Here is a 14,796-nt window from a genome sequence, read left to right on the forward strand (position 1 = left end):
GGCAAGGGTGAAGACTTCCAACTCTGGTTTCTCTCTGCCCATGACTATCCTCTCCCCATGAAAACAAAACCACGAAGAGACTCTGTCTTTATTAGCAAGCCCAGCCAGCAGCCCCCTTGACTCTGGGACCGACCCCAGCCCAGCTGAGGAGTACAGTTAGTTGTGGGGTGTGGGGGGAGGGTTGTCTAGTGGGTCTCTTCAAAATGTGTGTACCAACTGGACTGCAGGCAGAGTCTGCACAATCTGGATGGAGGGCAAGCTCTGGGGGGCCATGACCCCCGGGCCAGCCACTGCAGGGACCACTTGTACCATCTGGGAGGCGGGAGCTACAGGCACCCCCACAGGGGTGGACGGCGGGCCAGGTGCTGGCGGGGCCAGGAGCTGCAGGGTTGCAGCCCCGGCTCCTGCCGCACCGCTATTCTCCAGCAGATCAGTAGCTGGAGCGCTGCGAATAATGAGGAGCTTCTGTCCTGGTGGGCCAGTGGCAGCTGGCTCTGTCAGTCCGGGGGAAAGGGTTTCCACCTCCTGCACACACAGCCTGGTCTGCTCGCCATCAGCTCCGCTCAGCACCAGCACACTCTGCAGCCCCTCATCTGTCTGCAGGGTTTCAAACAGTACATCCTGGACCACACTGGCACTGGCCTCAGTGTCCCCCACCTCCCCAGGTCCAGGCAGTAACTCGTCAGCAGCCCCGCTCTGGACCACCAGCAGGTTTGGAGTGTCTGTAGCCACAGCTCCTCCATTAGGACTGGAGACTTGGCCTGTCAGGGGCTGGAGCTGGACGGTAGTCACTTCCTGCGCTGGTTGGAGCTGAACCGTGGTCACTTCCTGTGCGGGCTGCAGTTGGACCGTGGCCACTTCCTGTGCTGGCTGAAGCTGAACCCCACTCACTTCCTGTGGCCCTGTCTCCCCACTCCCTACATTCTGCAGAACAATGAGGCTCTGCCCTCCCCCACTCGCCCCCGCATTGCCCCCTCCCTGCATCCCCAGACCACTTGGACCTGGAAGCCACACTACCCCTGTCCCCTGTGCAGCTTTCCCCACGGCCCGAGGGCCCTGCCTAGCAGCACCATTGCCCATACTCCCAGCACTGGCGGGAGGCAGCAGGATGAGCTTGGGGGGTGGGGGCGGGGGTGGAGGGGTAGGGGGATGGACACTGCTAGGGATCAGTTGCAGGCCCTGGGCAGTCTGCACCAGGAGAAACGTCTGGGAGTTGGGGACAGCTGGGGCCGTGGGCGTAGCCTGAGCTGCGGTCCCAGCTACTTCAAGTGAAAGTGTGGCTTGCAGGTGAGGGAGAACGTGAACATCTTGGGCCGCCAGTGCAGCCGGAGCTGCAGCCAATGGGGCTGGGGGCTGTGGGGCGGCAGGGCCGGCGGGGCCCGAAGTTGCTGTGGCTGGGGTGTGCGTCCTCAGATGCCGCTGCAGATAGGCGGCCATGACAAAGCCTCGGCCACAAATGGGACAGGCGAAAGGGCGCTCGGCAGAATGGGTGCGCTGGTGCAGCAGCAGGTTGGAGGAGTGCGTGAAGGTCTTGGGGCAGAGCGGGCAGCGGAAAGGTCGCTCGCCCGTGTGCACGCGCTGGTGCTGCCGCAGGTTGGAGGTCTGTGCGAAGCTCTTGCCGCACACGCTGCAGGAGTGGGGCCGCTCGCCAGTGTGCACGTGCCGGTGGCGCCGGAGGCACGATGTGTTCCGGAAGGCCTTGCCACACTCGCCGCAGGCATAGGGCCGCTCGCCCGAGTGCAGTCGCAGGTGGTACTGGTAGTGGGACGACCACTTGAAGGTGAGGCCACACTGGCCGCAGGTGAAGGCCCGCAGGCCCGTGTGCACTCGCTGGTGGATGGCCAGCAGGGAGGAGCGCTTGAAGGCTTTGCCGCACTCCCCGCACTGGTAGGGCCGCTCGCCCGTGTGGTCCCGCAAGTGGTAGCGCAGCCCGGAAGAACCCTTGAAGGCCTTGCCACACTCAGCACATTTGTACGGCCGCTCTGCGGAGACGGGGGCGGGTGGGGGCGGGGGTGGAGCAGGAGTGGCTGGGGCCAGAGGCTCCTGGGGACAGGTGACCTCGGCGGCCTCAGCCGGAGGGGGTGGGCGTCCTGCTGCCGCCTCCTCCACGTGGCACTGCTGGTGAGCCAGCAGGCTGGCCAGCTGTGGGAAGGCGCCATCGCAGCTGCCGCAGCGAAAGGCCTGCCCGCTGACCGCGCCGTGGCTGTGCTGGTGGCGGGACAGGCCAGCCACGGTGCGGAAGGACTTCCCGCAAGGAAGGCAAGCGAAGTTAGGCGTGCCCGCGGGGGCAGGCGGGGGCTGTGGCACAGGGGGGTCGGCCTGGGGCAGCTCAGCAGGCACGTCCTGGGGCTGGGCAGCCACGGCGGGACCTGGGCAGGGCTGGTGCTCCAAGAGCAACTCCTCGCTGCTGAAGCCCTGCTCGCAGCCATCGCAGCGGAACACCAGCTCCACCGTGGTCTCGGCGGCGGCCAGAAAGAGCTCGGGCACTACGGGCGGTGGCGGAGGGGGCGGGGTGTGGGGTGCAGGTGGACTGCCCGGCTGCAGGTAGGCGTCAGAGACCAGGACCTTGGTGCTGGCTCTGCTGGCCTCGCCCGCAGGGGTAGGGGTGGAGCCGGGGGCGGGGCCGTGGGTGCGGTGGTGCAGCAGCAGGTTGGAAGAGTGTGTGAAGGTCTTGGGGCAGAGCGGGCAGCGAAATGGGCGCTCGCCGGTGTGCACCCGCTGGTGCTGCCGCAGATTGGTACTCTGTGTGAAGCTCTTGCCGCAAATGCCACAGGTGTAAGGGCGTTCCCCGGTGTGCACGTGCCGGTGGCGCCGCAGGCTGGACGAGTTCTTGAAAGCCTTGGGGCAGTCGGGGCACGGGTAGGGCCGCTCACCCGTATGCTGTCGCAGGTGGTACTGGTAGTGGGACGACCACTTGAAGGCCAGGCCACACTGGCCGCAGGTGAAGGCCCGCAGGCCCGTGTGCACACTGCGGTGGATCTGCAGCAGGGAGGAGCGCTTAAAGGCTTTGGGGCAGTCAGGGCACTGATAGGGCCGCTCGCCCGTGTGGCCCCGCTGGTGGTACAGGAGGGCTGAGGAACCCTTGAAGGCTTTGGGGCAGTCCGGGCATTTATAGGGCCGCTCGCCCGTGTGCGTGCGCTGATGGTGCAGGAGCCGAGATGACCACCGGAACGACTTGCCACACTCTCCGCACTCATACTGGGCAGCAGGGGTGGGTGCCGGGGCCGTGGGGCCTGGCTTCTCCCCAGTTCCCTCGGTGGTGGCAGCTGGCGCCATGTCCACGTGGGAGCCGGCCATCACACCTGGTAGGAGGAGTCTGATCAGTGCACTAGCCCGGACTTACCACCACTCACACTGGCTCTTCAAGGGACATGGCAACCTCCCTGTGCCAAGCCACCCACCCACGCGTAGGTTCTTCCTCACAACAGCCTAGGTTTAACACATTATCACAGACTGAGAGAAATAACTGGGTACCCGGGATGCCTGCCAGCTCCTCTGGGAAGCAAAGAGGTCCAAGATGGAGTACTGCCTTCGGGAAGACACTGGCCCCTCTGACGTCAGTGCCTTCCTGCTATGGTTTGAAGACTAACCCTGCCCCTTCTCCATCTCAATGCTTGCCCTCCACCACCACCACACCCTAAACAGTTGTGATCGGAGCCTCAAACATCCCATCCCACCACCCACTGCCCCCCACTCCCTCTTGGGTCCCCCAAATCACAGTGAAGGCTTCCTGTTCCTACAGGCTCTACAACCTCCTGCCATCATTACTAACATTAGCGCCTGCCATCATGCCATCATTACCAACATTACCTGGCCTCCCTGGCACACCCTGGACACAGCCTGCCCATCTCACTCTGCACACACTGGTGCACACAAATCCTGAACACTTCCTGTTCACACAGCACTTTCTCTGGTCCCTACACTCCCTCTGTGGTAACCCCTTAGCATTCTCTTGCTCCCCTGTTCCTAGCAGGTGACTTTGCCACCTAGCATGCCCTGCAGTGACTGGAGGGGGAAAAAAAAAGCTAGCAGGACAGAATGTCCTCACGTTCCCATCACCGAACCAGTGGTTCCCAAATGGGCCAACTGTCTTCACACTCAGGGGACATCTTGTGATGTCTGGAGGCGCTCACTGTTGCTTGTCAAGTGCAGGAGACAGAGGTGCTTTTCAACATCCTACAGTGCACAGGATGAACCCCCACAAAGATCCAGTCTAAAACAGTAGCAACACAAGACTGAGGAACTGTAGGATCACACACACACAGATTCCCTGAGCCATGGCCTCTGACCTCCTGGGGCATCCTCCAGTTTGACCATTCCCAGCAGCAAACGCAAAGAAACAAGACCCCTCGCTTCTGTTCCCTCCAGCCCTTCACCTGCTCTTCCCTCTGGATCTGCTCCAGTCACCTGTAGTCCCCAAGCACCCCATCCCCCTGCGGCTGAGCCCTCCCTTTGGGCCTATCCCCTAGCTTCAGATGGCTGATGCTCCTTCCTATCACCACCTCAGCCTTTGGGCAGGATCTTTCTATAGCCGGAGGGCGAGTTAGACCGCAGTCCGGAATTGCTGACTTTCTCTCTGCCCCTCTCTCTGGAAGACCTCACTCCCTCTTAGGACTCCACAAACTATAAACAAAGACTCCAAGAAACAAGACTCTCCTTTAGTTCACATGCTTGATGCACTGTGCCTAAGACAGCTCACACTTAACCAAAATCTACCTGCAGGATAGTTTCCTTCCTTCTATGCTCCCCCCCCATCAAATATTTAAAAGCAGGGCTGAAGATGTCACTCAAGTGATGGGAGAAGCTACCAACACACACACAAAACCCTACCTCTGCACCCCTGCACTGCACACAGGAGGCTGACCACACAGGAGGCTGAGGCCAGCCTTTACAGGAGCAGCATGACTGGTGGCCTCCCCTCTGGCCGGCCTCCTGTCCCTGGAGCCTATCCACCAGGCAGGGAGAGCTAACCCCCTCCCCACATGGGTGCGCCTCTCTCCCACCATCCACAATTCACCATGGCCTGCACTGAAATCGCCAGAGACACACCTCCTCACACCACCCTACCTAAACCTCTTCTTTGGCATGCCCTGTTCTCTCCCAATACCTCAGTTTGTTCTCCACGCTCTCTCATCATCTTTTAAGCGCTACCCAACCGGGATTTCTCAACCTCAGCAACAGAGAGATTTGAGGACGGGTCATTCTTTGTCAGAGGGGCTGGCTCACACATTGTTGGGGGTTTGGCAGGGTTCCTGACCTGTCAACCCGACGGGCACCACTGTCGCCAAAAACAGCGCCAGCTTGGCCCCGTCCGTAGTAAATCCTCAAGTCCCTGCTACAGTGCTACCCCAAGAAGAGTCCCATCCACATTTAGCCCTCTGGCTGCCTGTTTTATTCTGGCTAACGTTCACACCACGTAAACAGGGAGTCCCCCACGCCCCCTCCCCGGTTCTTGTGCACTGATTTTGACAGGCTATAGAAGAATTGTTTTTAACGACTATGTGCGTCTCTTTTGCCTTATAATCGACCAAATGAGCTTAAAAAACTGCATGCTGCTTTGGGAGGTCAGGCCACACCTTTTAAGGAGCCCAAAGGTACAGAGACCCAAGTTCGCAGTGAGAGTCCCCTTTAAAAGGCTGGGCTTTGATTGGTCTTGGGGCTTGGGCTGTAGCTGGGTGGTAAGTTAATGACTGGCCTGGCACGCATGGAGCTCTGGAGTCTATTCCCAGCACTGCGGGAAAACCAGGCGTGGTGGCACAGGCCTGTAATCCCAGCACATCTAAGGTGGAGGGAGGCAGGAGGATCGTAAATCCAAGGTCATCCTCGGCCACACAGTAAGTCTGAGGGCATCCTGAGCTACATGAGAGTTTGGGAGGGGAAAAACAAAAAAGGTTAAACACCGGTCTCTACCTTAGTTCAGATAGTCTAGAGACCAGCAGGGCTATGAAATGACAGTCTGGGAAACTGTCACCCGCTCTTAAGGAAATAACCCTCTCTTAAAAGCAAGGGGAGGCAAATAAATACACAACTAAATAATGAAAGCCAGGAAGAGCTTTCACCAAAAATAATAATAATAATAAATTTGCACAGCTGAACACAGCGCGCTTCCCCTTTAAGAGGGCGGGGCCGGCCTAACAGATTCAAACTCGGAGGCGAAGCGGCGACCTTCCCTTTAAGACGCCCCTTCCGGTTCCCCGCTGCTCGCCGTTTCCCAAACGACTCCGCCCTCCTCCCCCCCACCCCGCCGCCGCCCTCCGGTGTCTCACCTGCGGCCCCGGCCAGGGAGGGGGCGTCAGGGAGAGGCCCAGGCCCTCCCCGCGGGGGCCGACGGGAAGCGGGGCCCGGCACGGCGCTGCGGGAGCCGCGGGCCCGGGCGGGGCGGGGGCGGGGGCGCGCTCCCTCCCCACGGCCCCCGGCGCGCGGCACTCAACCTTTATCGGCGGCCGCTCGCGCACACAAACCCCGCCGCCGCCGGCGCCGTGCGTCATGACGCCACGCGCCGCGCCCCGCCCGGCCACGCCCCGCCCGGCCACGCCCACCGCCGGGGCGCGCCAGGTGCCCCCGCCGGCCTTCCCCGGGGCTCCCCGGCCCGGCTGGGGCTGCGTCCCCGCTCCCTGCCGCGGGAAACTGAGGCACGCGGCCTCCCCGCACGGCCTGCGCCCCGCGGGGCGTCTGAGGCGCCGCCACCCGGCACGGGCCTGCTTTCTTTAATTTTTTTTTTGTTTGTTTTTTAATTCCTCCCGCCTGCTGGCATCTGGGGTGTGGGTCACGATGGCTTTCTCAGCCAGGGCAGGGGCGACAGTGCGACCGATTGCTTTTGTCGGTTTTTTTTTTTTTTTTTTTTGAGGCCGCGGGCTCGTGTAGGGTGCGCAGGGTGCAGCCCAGGCTAGACCTGAATTCATAGTCCTCATGCCTCCAGCTGCCCAGAGCTGGGGTTGCAAGCGCGCTCCTGCATGCTCTCTTGAGATGAGTTGGGGCTTCGGTTGGTTGGTTCTCGTGGGAGCTTCCTGCGCGTTGTGGTGTGCTCAGCCGAGCTTCAGTCTGGGGCCACTAGTCACCTGTGCACGCGCGCGCGCGCACACACACACACACACATCTGATGACAGCCCCAGTTCCCTGAGAGGCTCCAGAAGCACACCAATTCAAAGCCAATACGACAAACCAAACACTCTGGGACTGCGGCACACACTCACTCACGCACACACACACACACACACACACACGATCGGCACCACCCCAACTCCATTTCCTAATCCTCCTGCCTCTCTCCCAGATGCTGGGATTGATTACAGGGGTGCACCGCCACAATGGATTCAACAGGCTCTAACCCACCTCCTCTCTTGCTGGGAAAGCCATGATAACATAGCTGCACACTGCCACTGTCAGCGGTGCGAGGAGTTTTCCCCGGACCAGTGGTCCTCGACCTTCCTAATGCTGTACCCTTTAATACAGTTCCTCACATCGCAGCCCACACGTGGAGTAATGGCTGGAGCCTTAGACTTTCAGGGACCTCGACTTAGGTCAACCTGGAGGGATGCCTTGGAGTCTGTAAGAACGTTCACAACTAGAGCCAGTATATGAAATGGATTCGGTGACTTTATTAAAAGATATTTTAATATAGATTTAAGCACAAGGTTTAAGTTGGGTGGTGATGGCACATGCCAGGGTCTCTGTGAGGTCAAGGCCAGCCTGGTTTACAAAGCAAGTTTCAGGACAGCCAGGGCTACACAGAGAAACTGTCTTGGAAAAGAAAGGAAGAATGAATGAATGTCAGAAGAAAGACACATCCGATGTAGATAAGAGCTTCTCAAGGGGGGTGGAGGATAAGATGCACTTAAGTGCAGGTTCAGGCTCCTAGGAGAGAGTAATTGTCTTAGCAACAAAGCCCATTTTGTTGACTCTTAGGTTACATCTCAAGGGGTTGCTAAGAAATTACTCTTATTCCCTGGTAAGGGAATGGATTCTTTAAGATTTGGGTGTTTTTTTTTTTTTTTTTTTTTTTTTTGAGGGTTTTTTTAATCTATTATTTTCTGTGTGGGTGTGAGTGTCTACATTTATGCACCACATGCCTACCTGGTGTCTGAGGAAGCCAAAGAGCATCAGATCCCCTGGAGCTAGAGTGAGAGGCCGTTGTGAGCTGGCTTGTGTGGTCACAAGGAACTGAAGCCTCATCCTCCTCCAGAAAACCAGCAATTGCTCTTAACTGCCAAGCCATCTCCCCAACCCTACGCTAGCAGTCCTAGCTAAAAGAATCCCATGCAGAGGGCTGGTGAGACGACCTGGCAGGTACCGACCCTCGCCGTGTAGTCTGATAACTGAGTTCAAGTCACCTCCATACAGTAGAAGGAGAGAACCAACTCCCACAAGCTATCCTCTGACCTGTGGCCGTGCTGTGTCACACACATGCATGCACACACACACACGCAAACACACACACACAAAGTAGATAAATGTAATTATTTCATTTTATTTATTTAGATCATGTGCGCACACACATATACCATGATAGGCTTGGCAGTCAGAAAATCACTTGTATTAATCAGTTCTTGCCTTTCATTACCTCAGGGATTGAACTCGGGCTTTTACATTTAGTGGCAAGCACCTTTCTTTACACACTAAGCTATCTGGATGACCCTTAATTAAAAATAAATAATAAGAGGGCTCAGTGTTGAAGATGTCCTTGAAAGGACAGATGCCCTGTTTAGTCAGAGGAAAGTCTTTCACGCGAGTTTGCCCTTTTTGTTTTTTTTAACCCTGGTGCCACTCTCAGCCAGTGAAACAAGGGTTACAGGAACACCAGCACTATGGTACTGTGCTCGCCCTCCTGATAACTGAGATGGTTACTAAACGATTAATGGGAGAGTAGCATACACAGTGTGGATACACCAGACCAGGAATTGGTTTTGTAACAGTGAGGAGTGAATGAAGATTTCAACACACCACTCAGAATGGCATGCAGATGAAAAGGAATGGTTATTTCTGAACTTTTCCATGTGATATTTAAAGACCAAGGTTGACCGTATGTAACTAAAACTAGAAAGGAAGATCTCACATTATGTGGTTGGTATGGGTGGGTGGCTCTGAATACCACTGGCTTTCCATTTCACGCACGATCCCATTAACTTTTTTTTTTTTTTTTTTTTTTTTTTTTTTTTTTGAGACAGGGTGTCTCTGTGTAACAGCCTTGGCTGTCCTGGAACTAGCTCTGTAGATCAGGCTGACCTTGAACTCACAGAGATCTCCCAGCCTCCACCTCCCGAATGCTAGGCTTAAAGGTGTGCGCTGCTGCCACCACCACCGCCTGGCAAACTATTTCTTTATAATCTCTTCCTGGAGACATATAACTGTGTTGAAATATCTATCTGTTCATGCCTTTCTAGAATTATTGATTGATCAATTCTTTGAAGGATAAATACTTGATTTTATTGATCCTGTTTCTCTAGGGAAGCTTTTTAAATGGATTTGTTTATTTTATTTATATGAGTTCTCTAGCTGCATGGGCATGCCTGCGTGACAGAAGAGGGCATTAGATCCCATTATAGATGGTTCTGCGACACCATATGGTTGCTAGGAATTGAACTCAGGACCTCTGGAAGAGCAGCCAGTGTGCTCTTAACCACTGAGCCATCTCTCCAGCTCTCTGAAAAACCTTAATGTAGGAAGGATGCACCATCTTGAATTGTATGTCATCAGTCAAGGCATCCTTAGGATTGGGGCTACAAGTCAGAGGTCCCGTTGGCTGTGAAGACCAAGGGACACCATGGATTCCACAGATACAACTCTCCCTTGTGAAACTGTAAGAGTACTCAAAGCTGGGTGAGATCTTAGCCCTGTGAAACAGGAGTGAAGATTGGTCATACCCTCAGGGAAGGCATCCTTATGGAAGCAGCATCCCTGCCCCCCATCTCCCTGACACTGCCTAATTTGAGGGTGGCCCTCGGGGTTCCTCCTGATCCAGCATTTTTTCATTTGCTTGTCTATGGACACTTCAATCTCAGATCCTGAGAGAAAGGGACTGGCTATGCTTGTCTTGCCGGCCATTGTATCCTGGGGCTCTTCACATTAAATCTCCAGTGAGTGTGGAATCCCTGAATTCACTCCCTCCCCTATGCCACTGTGAGTGGAGGGTGAAAAGGGCCAAGGGAAAATAGCCTAACCCTGACTTGACCCCAGGACCAGGGCTTGAAATCCCACCAATCCCTGAGCTTGCCCCAGAGTCAGGCTGTGGAATCCCACCACTCCCCTGAGGTCCCTGAGTTCAAAATGCAATCAACACCCTGAGCTTGCCCCAGAATCAGGCCACAAAAATCAACCAATCCCAAGCCACCCTGGAAAGTTCTGTCCCCACCCCACCCCCAAGAAATCCTATATAAGCTCTGTACCCTGTTCAGTTTGCTGCTGTTTCTTATCAAAGGCAGCCACTCTTGTGGATTCTTCCTTCCCAATAAATTTATTTAGTGAGGTTTGTTGTGCCAGGAGACATTTTCTCTGGATCAGAGTCCAGCTGTACCAACTTTAGCCAGAGTGGAGTAGAGCAGAACTGTAACACTTTCACTGGGGAAGTAGTGAACATATTCATTGACTGAGCAGAGCTGAAACACTGTTTCTACATTAATTGACTGAGCAGAGCTGAAACACTGTTTCCACATTCATTGAGCAGAGCTGAAACACTGTTTCTGCATTGACTGAGCAGAGCTGAAACACTGTTTCCACATTCACTGAGCAGAGCTGAAACACTGTTTCTGCATTAATTGACTGAGCAGAGCTAAAACACTGTTTCCACATTCATTGACTGAGCACAGCTGAAACAGTGTTTCTACATTTATTGACTGAGCAGAGCTGAAACACTGTTTCCACATTCATTGACTGAGCAGAGCTGAGACAGTTTCTACATTGACTGAGCACAGCTGAAACACTGTTTCCACATTCATTGACTGAGCAGAGCTGAGACAGTTTCTACATTGACTGAGCACAGCTGAAACACTGTTTCCCCATTCATTGACTGAGCAGAGCTGAGACACTGTTTCCACATTCATTGACTGAGCAGAGCTGAGACAGTTTCTACATTGACTGAGCACAGCTGAAACACTGTTTCCACATTTATTGACTGAGCACAGCTGAAACACTGTTTCTACATTAATTGACTGACCAGAGCTGAAACACTGTTTCCACATTCATTGACTGAGCAGAGCTGAAACACTGTTTCCACATTTTAATTGACTGAGCAGAGCTGAAACACTGTTTCCACATTAATTGAGCAGAGCTGAAACACTGTTTCCACATTTTAATTGACTGAGCAGAGCTGAAACACTGTTTCCACATTAATTGAGCAGAGCTGAAACACTGTTTCTGCATTAATTGACTGAGCAGAGCTGAAACACTGTTTCCACATTAATTGAGCAGAGCTGAAACACTGTTTCTGCATTAATTTACTGAGCAGAGCTGAAACACTGTTTCCACATTCATTGACTGAGCAGAGCTGAAACACTGTTTCCACTTCCCTTAGAAGAGAAGAGCAAAGTAACACTTTCGCTGAGAACATGGGAGCAGAGTTGTTACACTTGCATTGGAAAAAATCTTTCCCTGGAGCAGGGCTGTAAGCTGCTACACTTATTGTGTTAATCCTTGACTCCTGGCTGCCAGGATACCTTTTCACCCCATCTGCAATGCTCACATGAGGGCTTGGAACAGCGAAAGAAAGAGGGCCTGGTGAATTCTCAGCAGTACATATGAGTGTGCAGGATTTCAATAAATGGTCTTCTCAGCCTGAGGGATTCTCATACAAAATTTGACAAGAGTAACGGGGGCCTGGAACCTTGAGCCAGGCCTCCCAACATCAGCTTGTACATCTGCGCCCCCTAGTGGAGAGCATCCTTAAGCGGCACTCTGTGTGTGCTCAGGCTAGGCATGGCTTGAGAACCTGGGAGTGGGATGGATGTTTCTCTTGGCTCCAAAGAGCGAGGAATCCAAGTTAGCTTCTGGAGCTGGGCTGCAAGAGTGCTGTCCTGGCTACAGCAGTGGTGACCCCTGGCTGGCCCTTGGAGTCTGTGCCTTTCATTCTACTCTCCAGAGACCTGAAAATACACTTCCAGCAACTCCTTACTGAGGAATCCCAACCTTCCCCCACCCACGAAGATTTGACGAATGGACTGTATCTGGAGGCAGAAACAAGCCATTGTCTCCTTTCATAAGGTCTAGGGAGGCAGGTTCTCCTTAAGATAATACTATTCCTCTCCAGAATTCTTGCCCACTGCTGCAATCCCAGGAGCCACCATGAGGTTCAGCTCTGTTTGTGTACCTTTCCTCAGAAAAGTGTAACTTTTTTTTCCTTTTTCTTCTTTTTCCATCAGATTCTGGCCAGTGCCTGGTATGCTCTTAAACTCCCCAACTGTAGCTTTCGGCTTCCTTGGTCTTTTTCTAAAGCTCTCTTACCCCTGCTGTGTAGCTAACTGCTGTCCTGTGGCTGACTTCACTTCTCCATCCCCCTGCTCCTCCACAGGCAGCTGTCAAGATTTATAACTTGCCTACCTTGGGGTTTCCCTTTATAAACTCTGATACGTGTCCTTGAGCTTCCATCTGAGTCTTAATTCTTTTATTAATGGAACTAAGAACCCCCGAGGGAACCCTGATTTCCCCTTCCTGTATCATGACGGTTTTTGCCAGGATACCTCAAGAGATCCGGTAACATTTAAGTCGGCAGAGAAAATGAACCTGTATCTACATCACTAGACGGTAACACACACACACACACACACTCACGTACGCGTAGGCATGCGTGCGTGCAGAGGACTGACCCTGATCAACATAAAAAGGCAGCCACAGTACACATAAATAGTGAGGAACATTCAGAGAATGGAGAGTGTGGTGATGTACTCTTGTAATCCTAGCACTGGGACGGTCGAGACAGGAAGACCAGAAAGTTCAGCTACCTATTGAATGAAAAAGGATGCCATGACCACTCCTAGGTATGGCTGAGGGAGAAGATGCTGTACATATGAGAGAGCAGCTAGAGGCATCTGGAAGGTTCTAGACTGTAAGATGACAGGAATGGGTAAAGAGAGAGAGAGGAAGAGAAGGGAAGGAAACACAGAGAAGCAGAGGGTAGAGCATGTGGTGGGATCCAAGAGAGTGACAAAATGGCCAAGTTATATAGGGATCAGAAGGGGGGGGAGTGAAGCCCCGCCCCTGGGAGGGACAGGGTTAGGGTAAGGGGGGTGAGAAGTACTGGGAGGAGCCACAGGTACCGAGTGAGACTTGTCCTGGGTTTCTTCCTTTTTTCTTTTTCTTTGTATTGTTTTTTCCAAGACAGGGTTTCTCTGTGTATCTTTGGAGGCTGTCCTAGAGCTCACTCTGCAGACTGGGCTGGCCTTGAACTCACAGAGATCTGCCTGCCTCTGCCTCACGAACGCTGGGATTAAAGGCGTGATCCACCACAGCCCAGCTTGCCCTGGGTTTCTTTCAGACTCGACATATATAAAGTTCAAGGCCAGCCAAGAACTACATAAGACCCTCTCTCCAAAAATGAAATAAATAAACACTGAATGGACACGCAAAGTCTCCAGAGACGCAGAGAGGAGCCAAGAAAGACCAACACGGTGGGAGACAGGATCCAAGACACTAGAGAGGAGAGGCGTGTGGACCTGAGGGGCGCCCAGAGAAGGACTGAAGCCATGGTGTGTGTGTGTGTGTGTGTGTGTGTGTGTGAGAGAGAGAGAGAGAGAGAGAGAGAGAGAGAGAGAGAGAGAGAGAATGTGAGGCAGTGGCTTTCTGTATCTCTCTAGCTGTCCTGGAACTCGCTCTGTAGACCAGGCTGGCCTCGAACTCACGGAGAGCTTCCTGCCTCTCCCTCCCAAGTGCTGGTATTAAAGGCGTGCGCCCGGCTCAGGAAGTCTCCTAAGATAACTAGAGACACCAGAGAGGTGGAGATCCTGACTATCCCCAGTACAGACACCTGTCATAAGAGGCTGATTCTGCTTCTCAACCCCAGGAGACAACACCGGGTCCCCAGCACCGACACAGGGAAGATCACAGCCGCCTGTAGCTCCATCTCCAAGGGATCCAATGACCTCCCTCTACCCAGAATTGTGCTCACATGCACATACCCTCACTCAGACGTGCGCGCACAAAAATAAACCTTTAAACCAACCAAAATCTCCCCCCCCAAGGAGACCCCTCCCCCCAAGTCCTCTCCCACTCTTCCGAACTCGAACCTGCTTCCCTACTCACAGCTAGAGCTCCTGAGCAGCTGCCTCCTCTTGCAGCCCAGAGACTCAGGGCCTCGATTTCTCCTTCATGATTCTGTCCCCGGAACAGGGGCCCTGGGGTGGGGTGAGCCTGGAGGTGGTGGGCTGATGTTCTTGACTCACGCCTGGAGGTGCTGACACCCTCTCAGAGACGGTACCCTTCTTCCAACCACCAGCAACCCCCCCCTCCCCAAGTCTCCTTCTAAAGGCCCTCGACATTAATCGCTGCGGTTGACTCTGCACCTGCCTTGGCCTTGCTAAAGAGGCTTTTGTCCCCTTAATTGGCTATCTCCAGGAGCTTTCCTCTGCCTCAGCACCCACGCGCCCCTGTTTTATATCCCAGGCCCAACTATGTGTTAATTGGGCACGAAGGAGATGCATAGAGCACCCCCTCCCCTCCCTGCCCCTTGCCTTCCTATAAAACCCATCACCTGCAGTCATGGGTCATCGGCGTCCAGCATCTGCAGTGGTACAGGGACAGCGAGAGGCTCACCCTAATTGCCAGGGTGGCTTCTCATTCTGCAATGCCAGACCTTGAGTCCATATGCTCCTA

At 54.2% G+C, this 14,796-nt stretch overlaps 1 protein-coding gene across 1 annotated transcript; it reads right to left on the reverse strand.

Annotated features, from left to right (window-relative positions):
* Positions 1 to 74: 74 nt before the first annotated feature.
* Positions 75 to 6,439, reverse strand: Znf628 (zinc finger protein 628). The gene is made up of 2 exons (XM_051207185.1): positions 6,267 to 6,439; positions 75 to 3,302 (listed from the first exon to the last, which is right to left on the reverse strand). Exon 2 carries the CDS (start codon positions 3,295 to 3,297, stop codon positions 199 to 201), a length of 3,099 nt encoding a protein of 1,032 aa, XP_051063142.1. The 5' UTR covers positions 3,298 to 3,302; positions 6,267 to 6,439; the 3' UTR covers positions 75 to 198.
* Between the last annotated feature and the right edge of the window lie 8,357 nt (positions 6,440 to 14,796).

The sequence above is a fragment of the Phodopus roborovskii genome, unplaced genomic scaffold (genome assembly GCF_943737965.1).
Source record: "Phodopus roborovskii unplaced genomic scaffold, PHOROB, whole genome shotgun sequence".
NCBI lineage: Eukaryota > Metazoa > Chordata > Mammalia > Rodentia > Cricetidae > Phodopus > Phodopus roborovskii.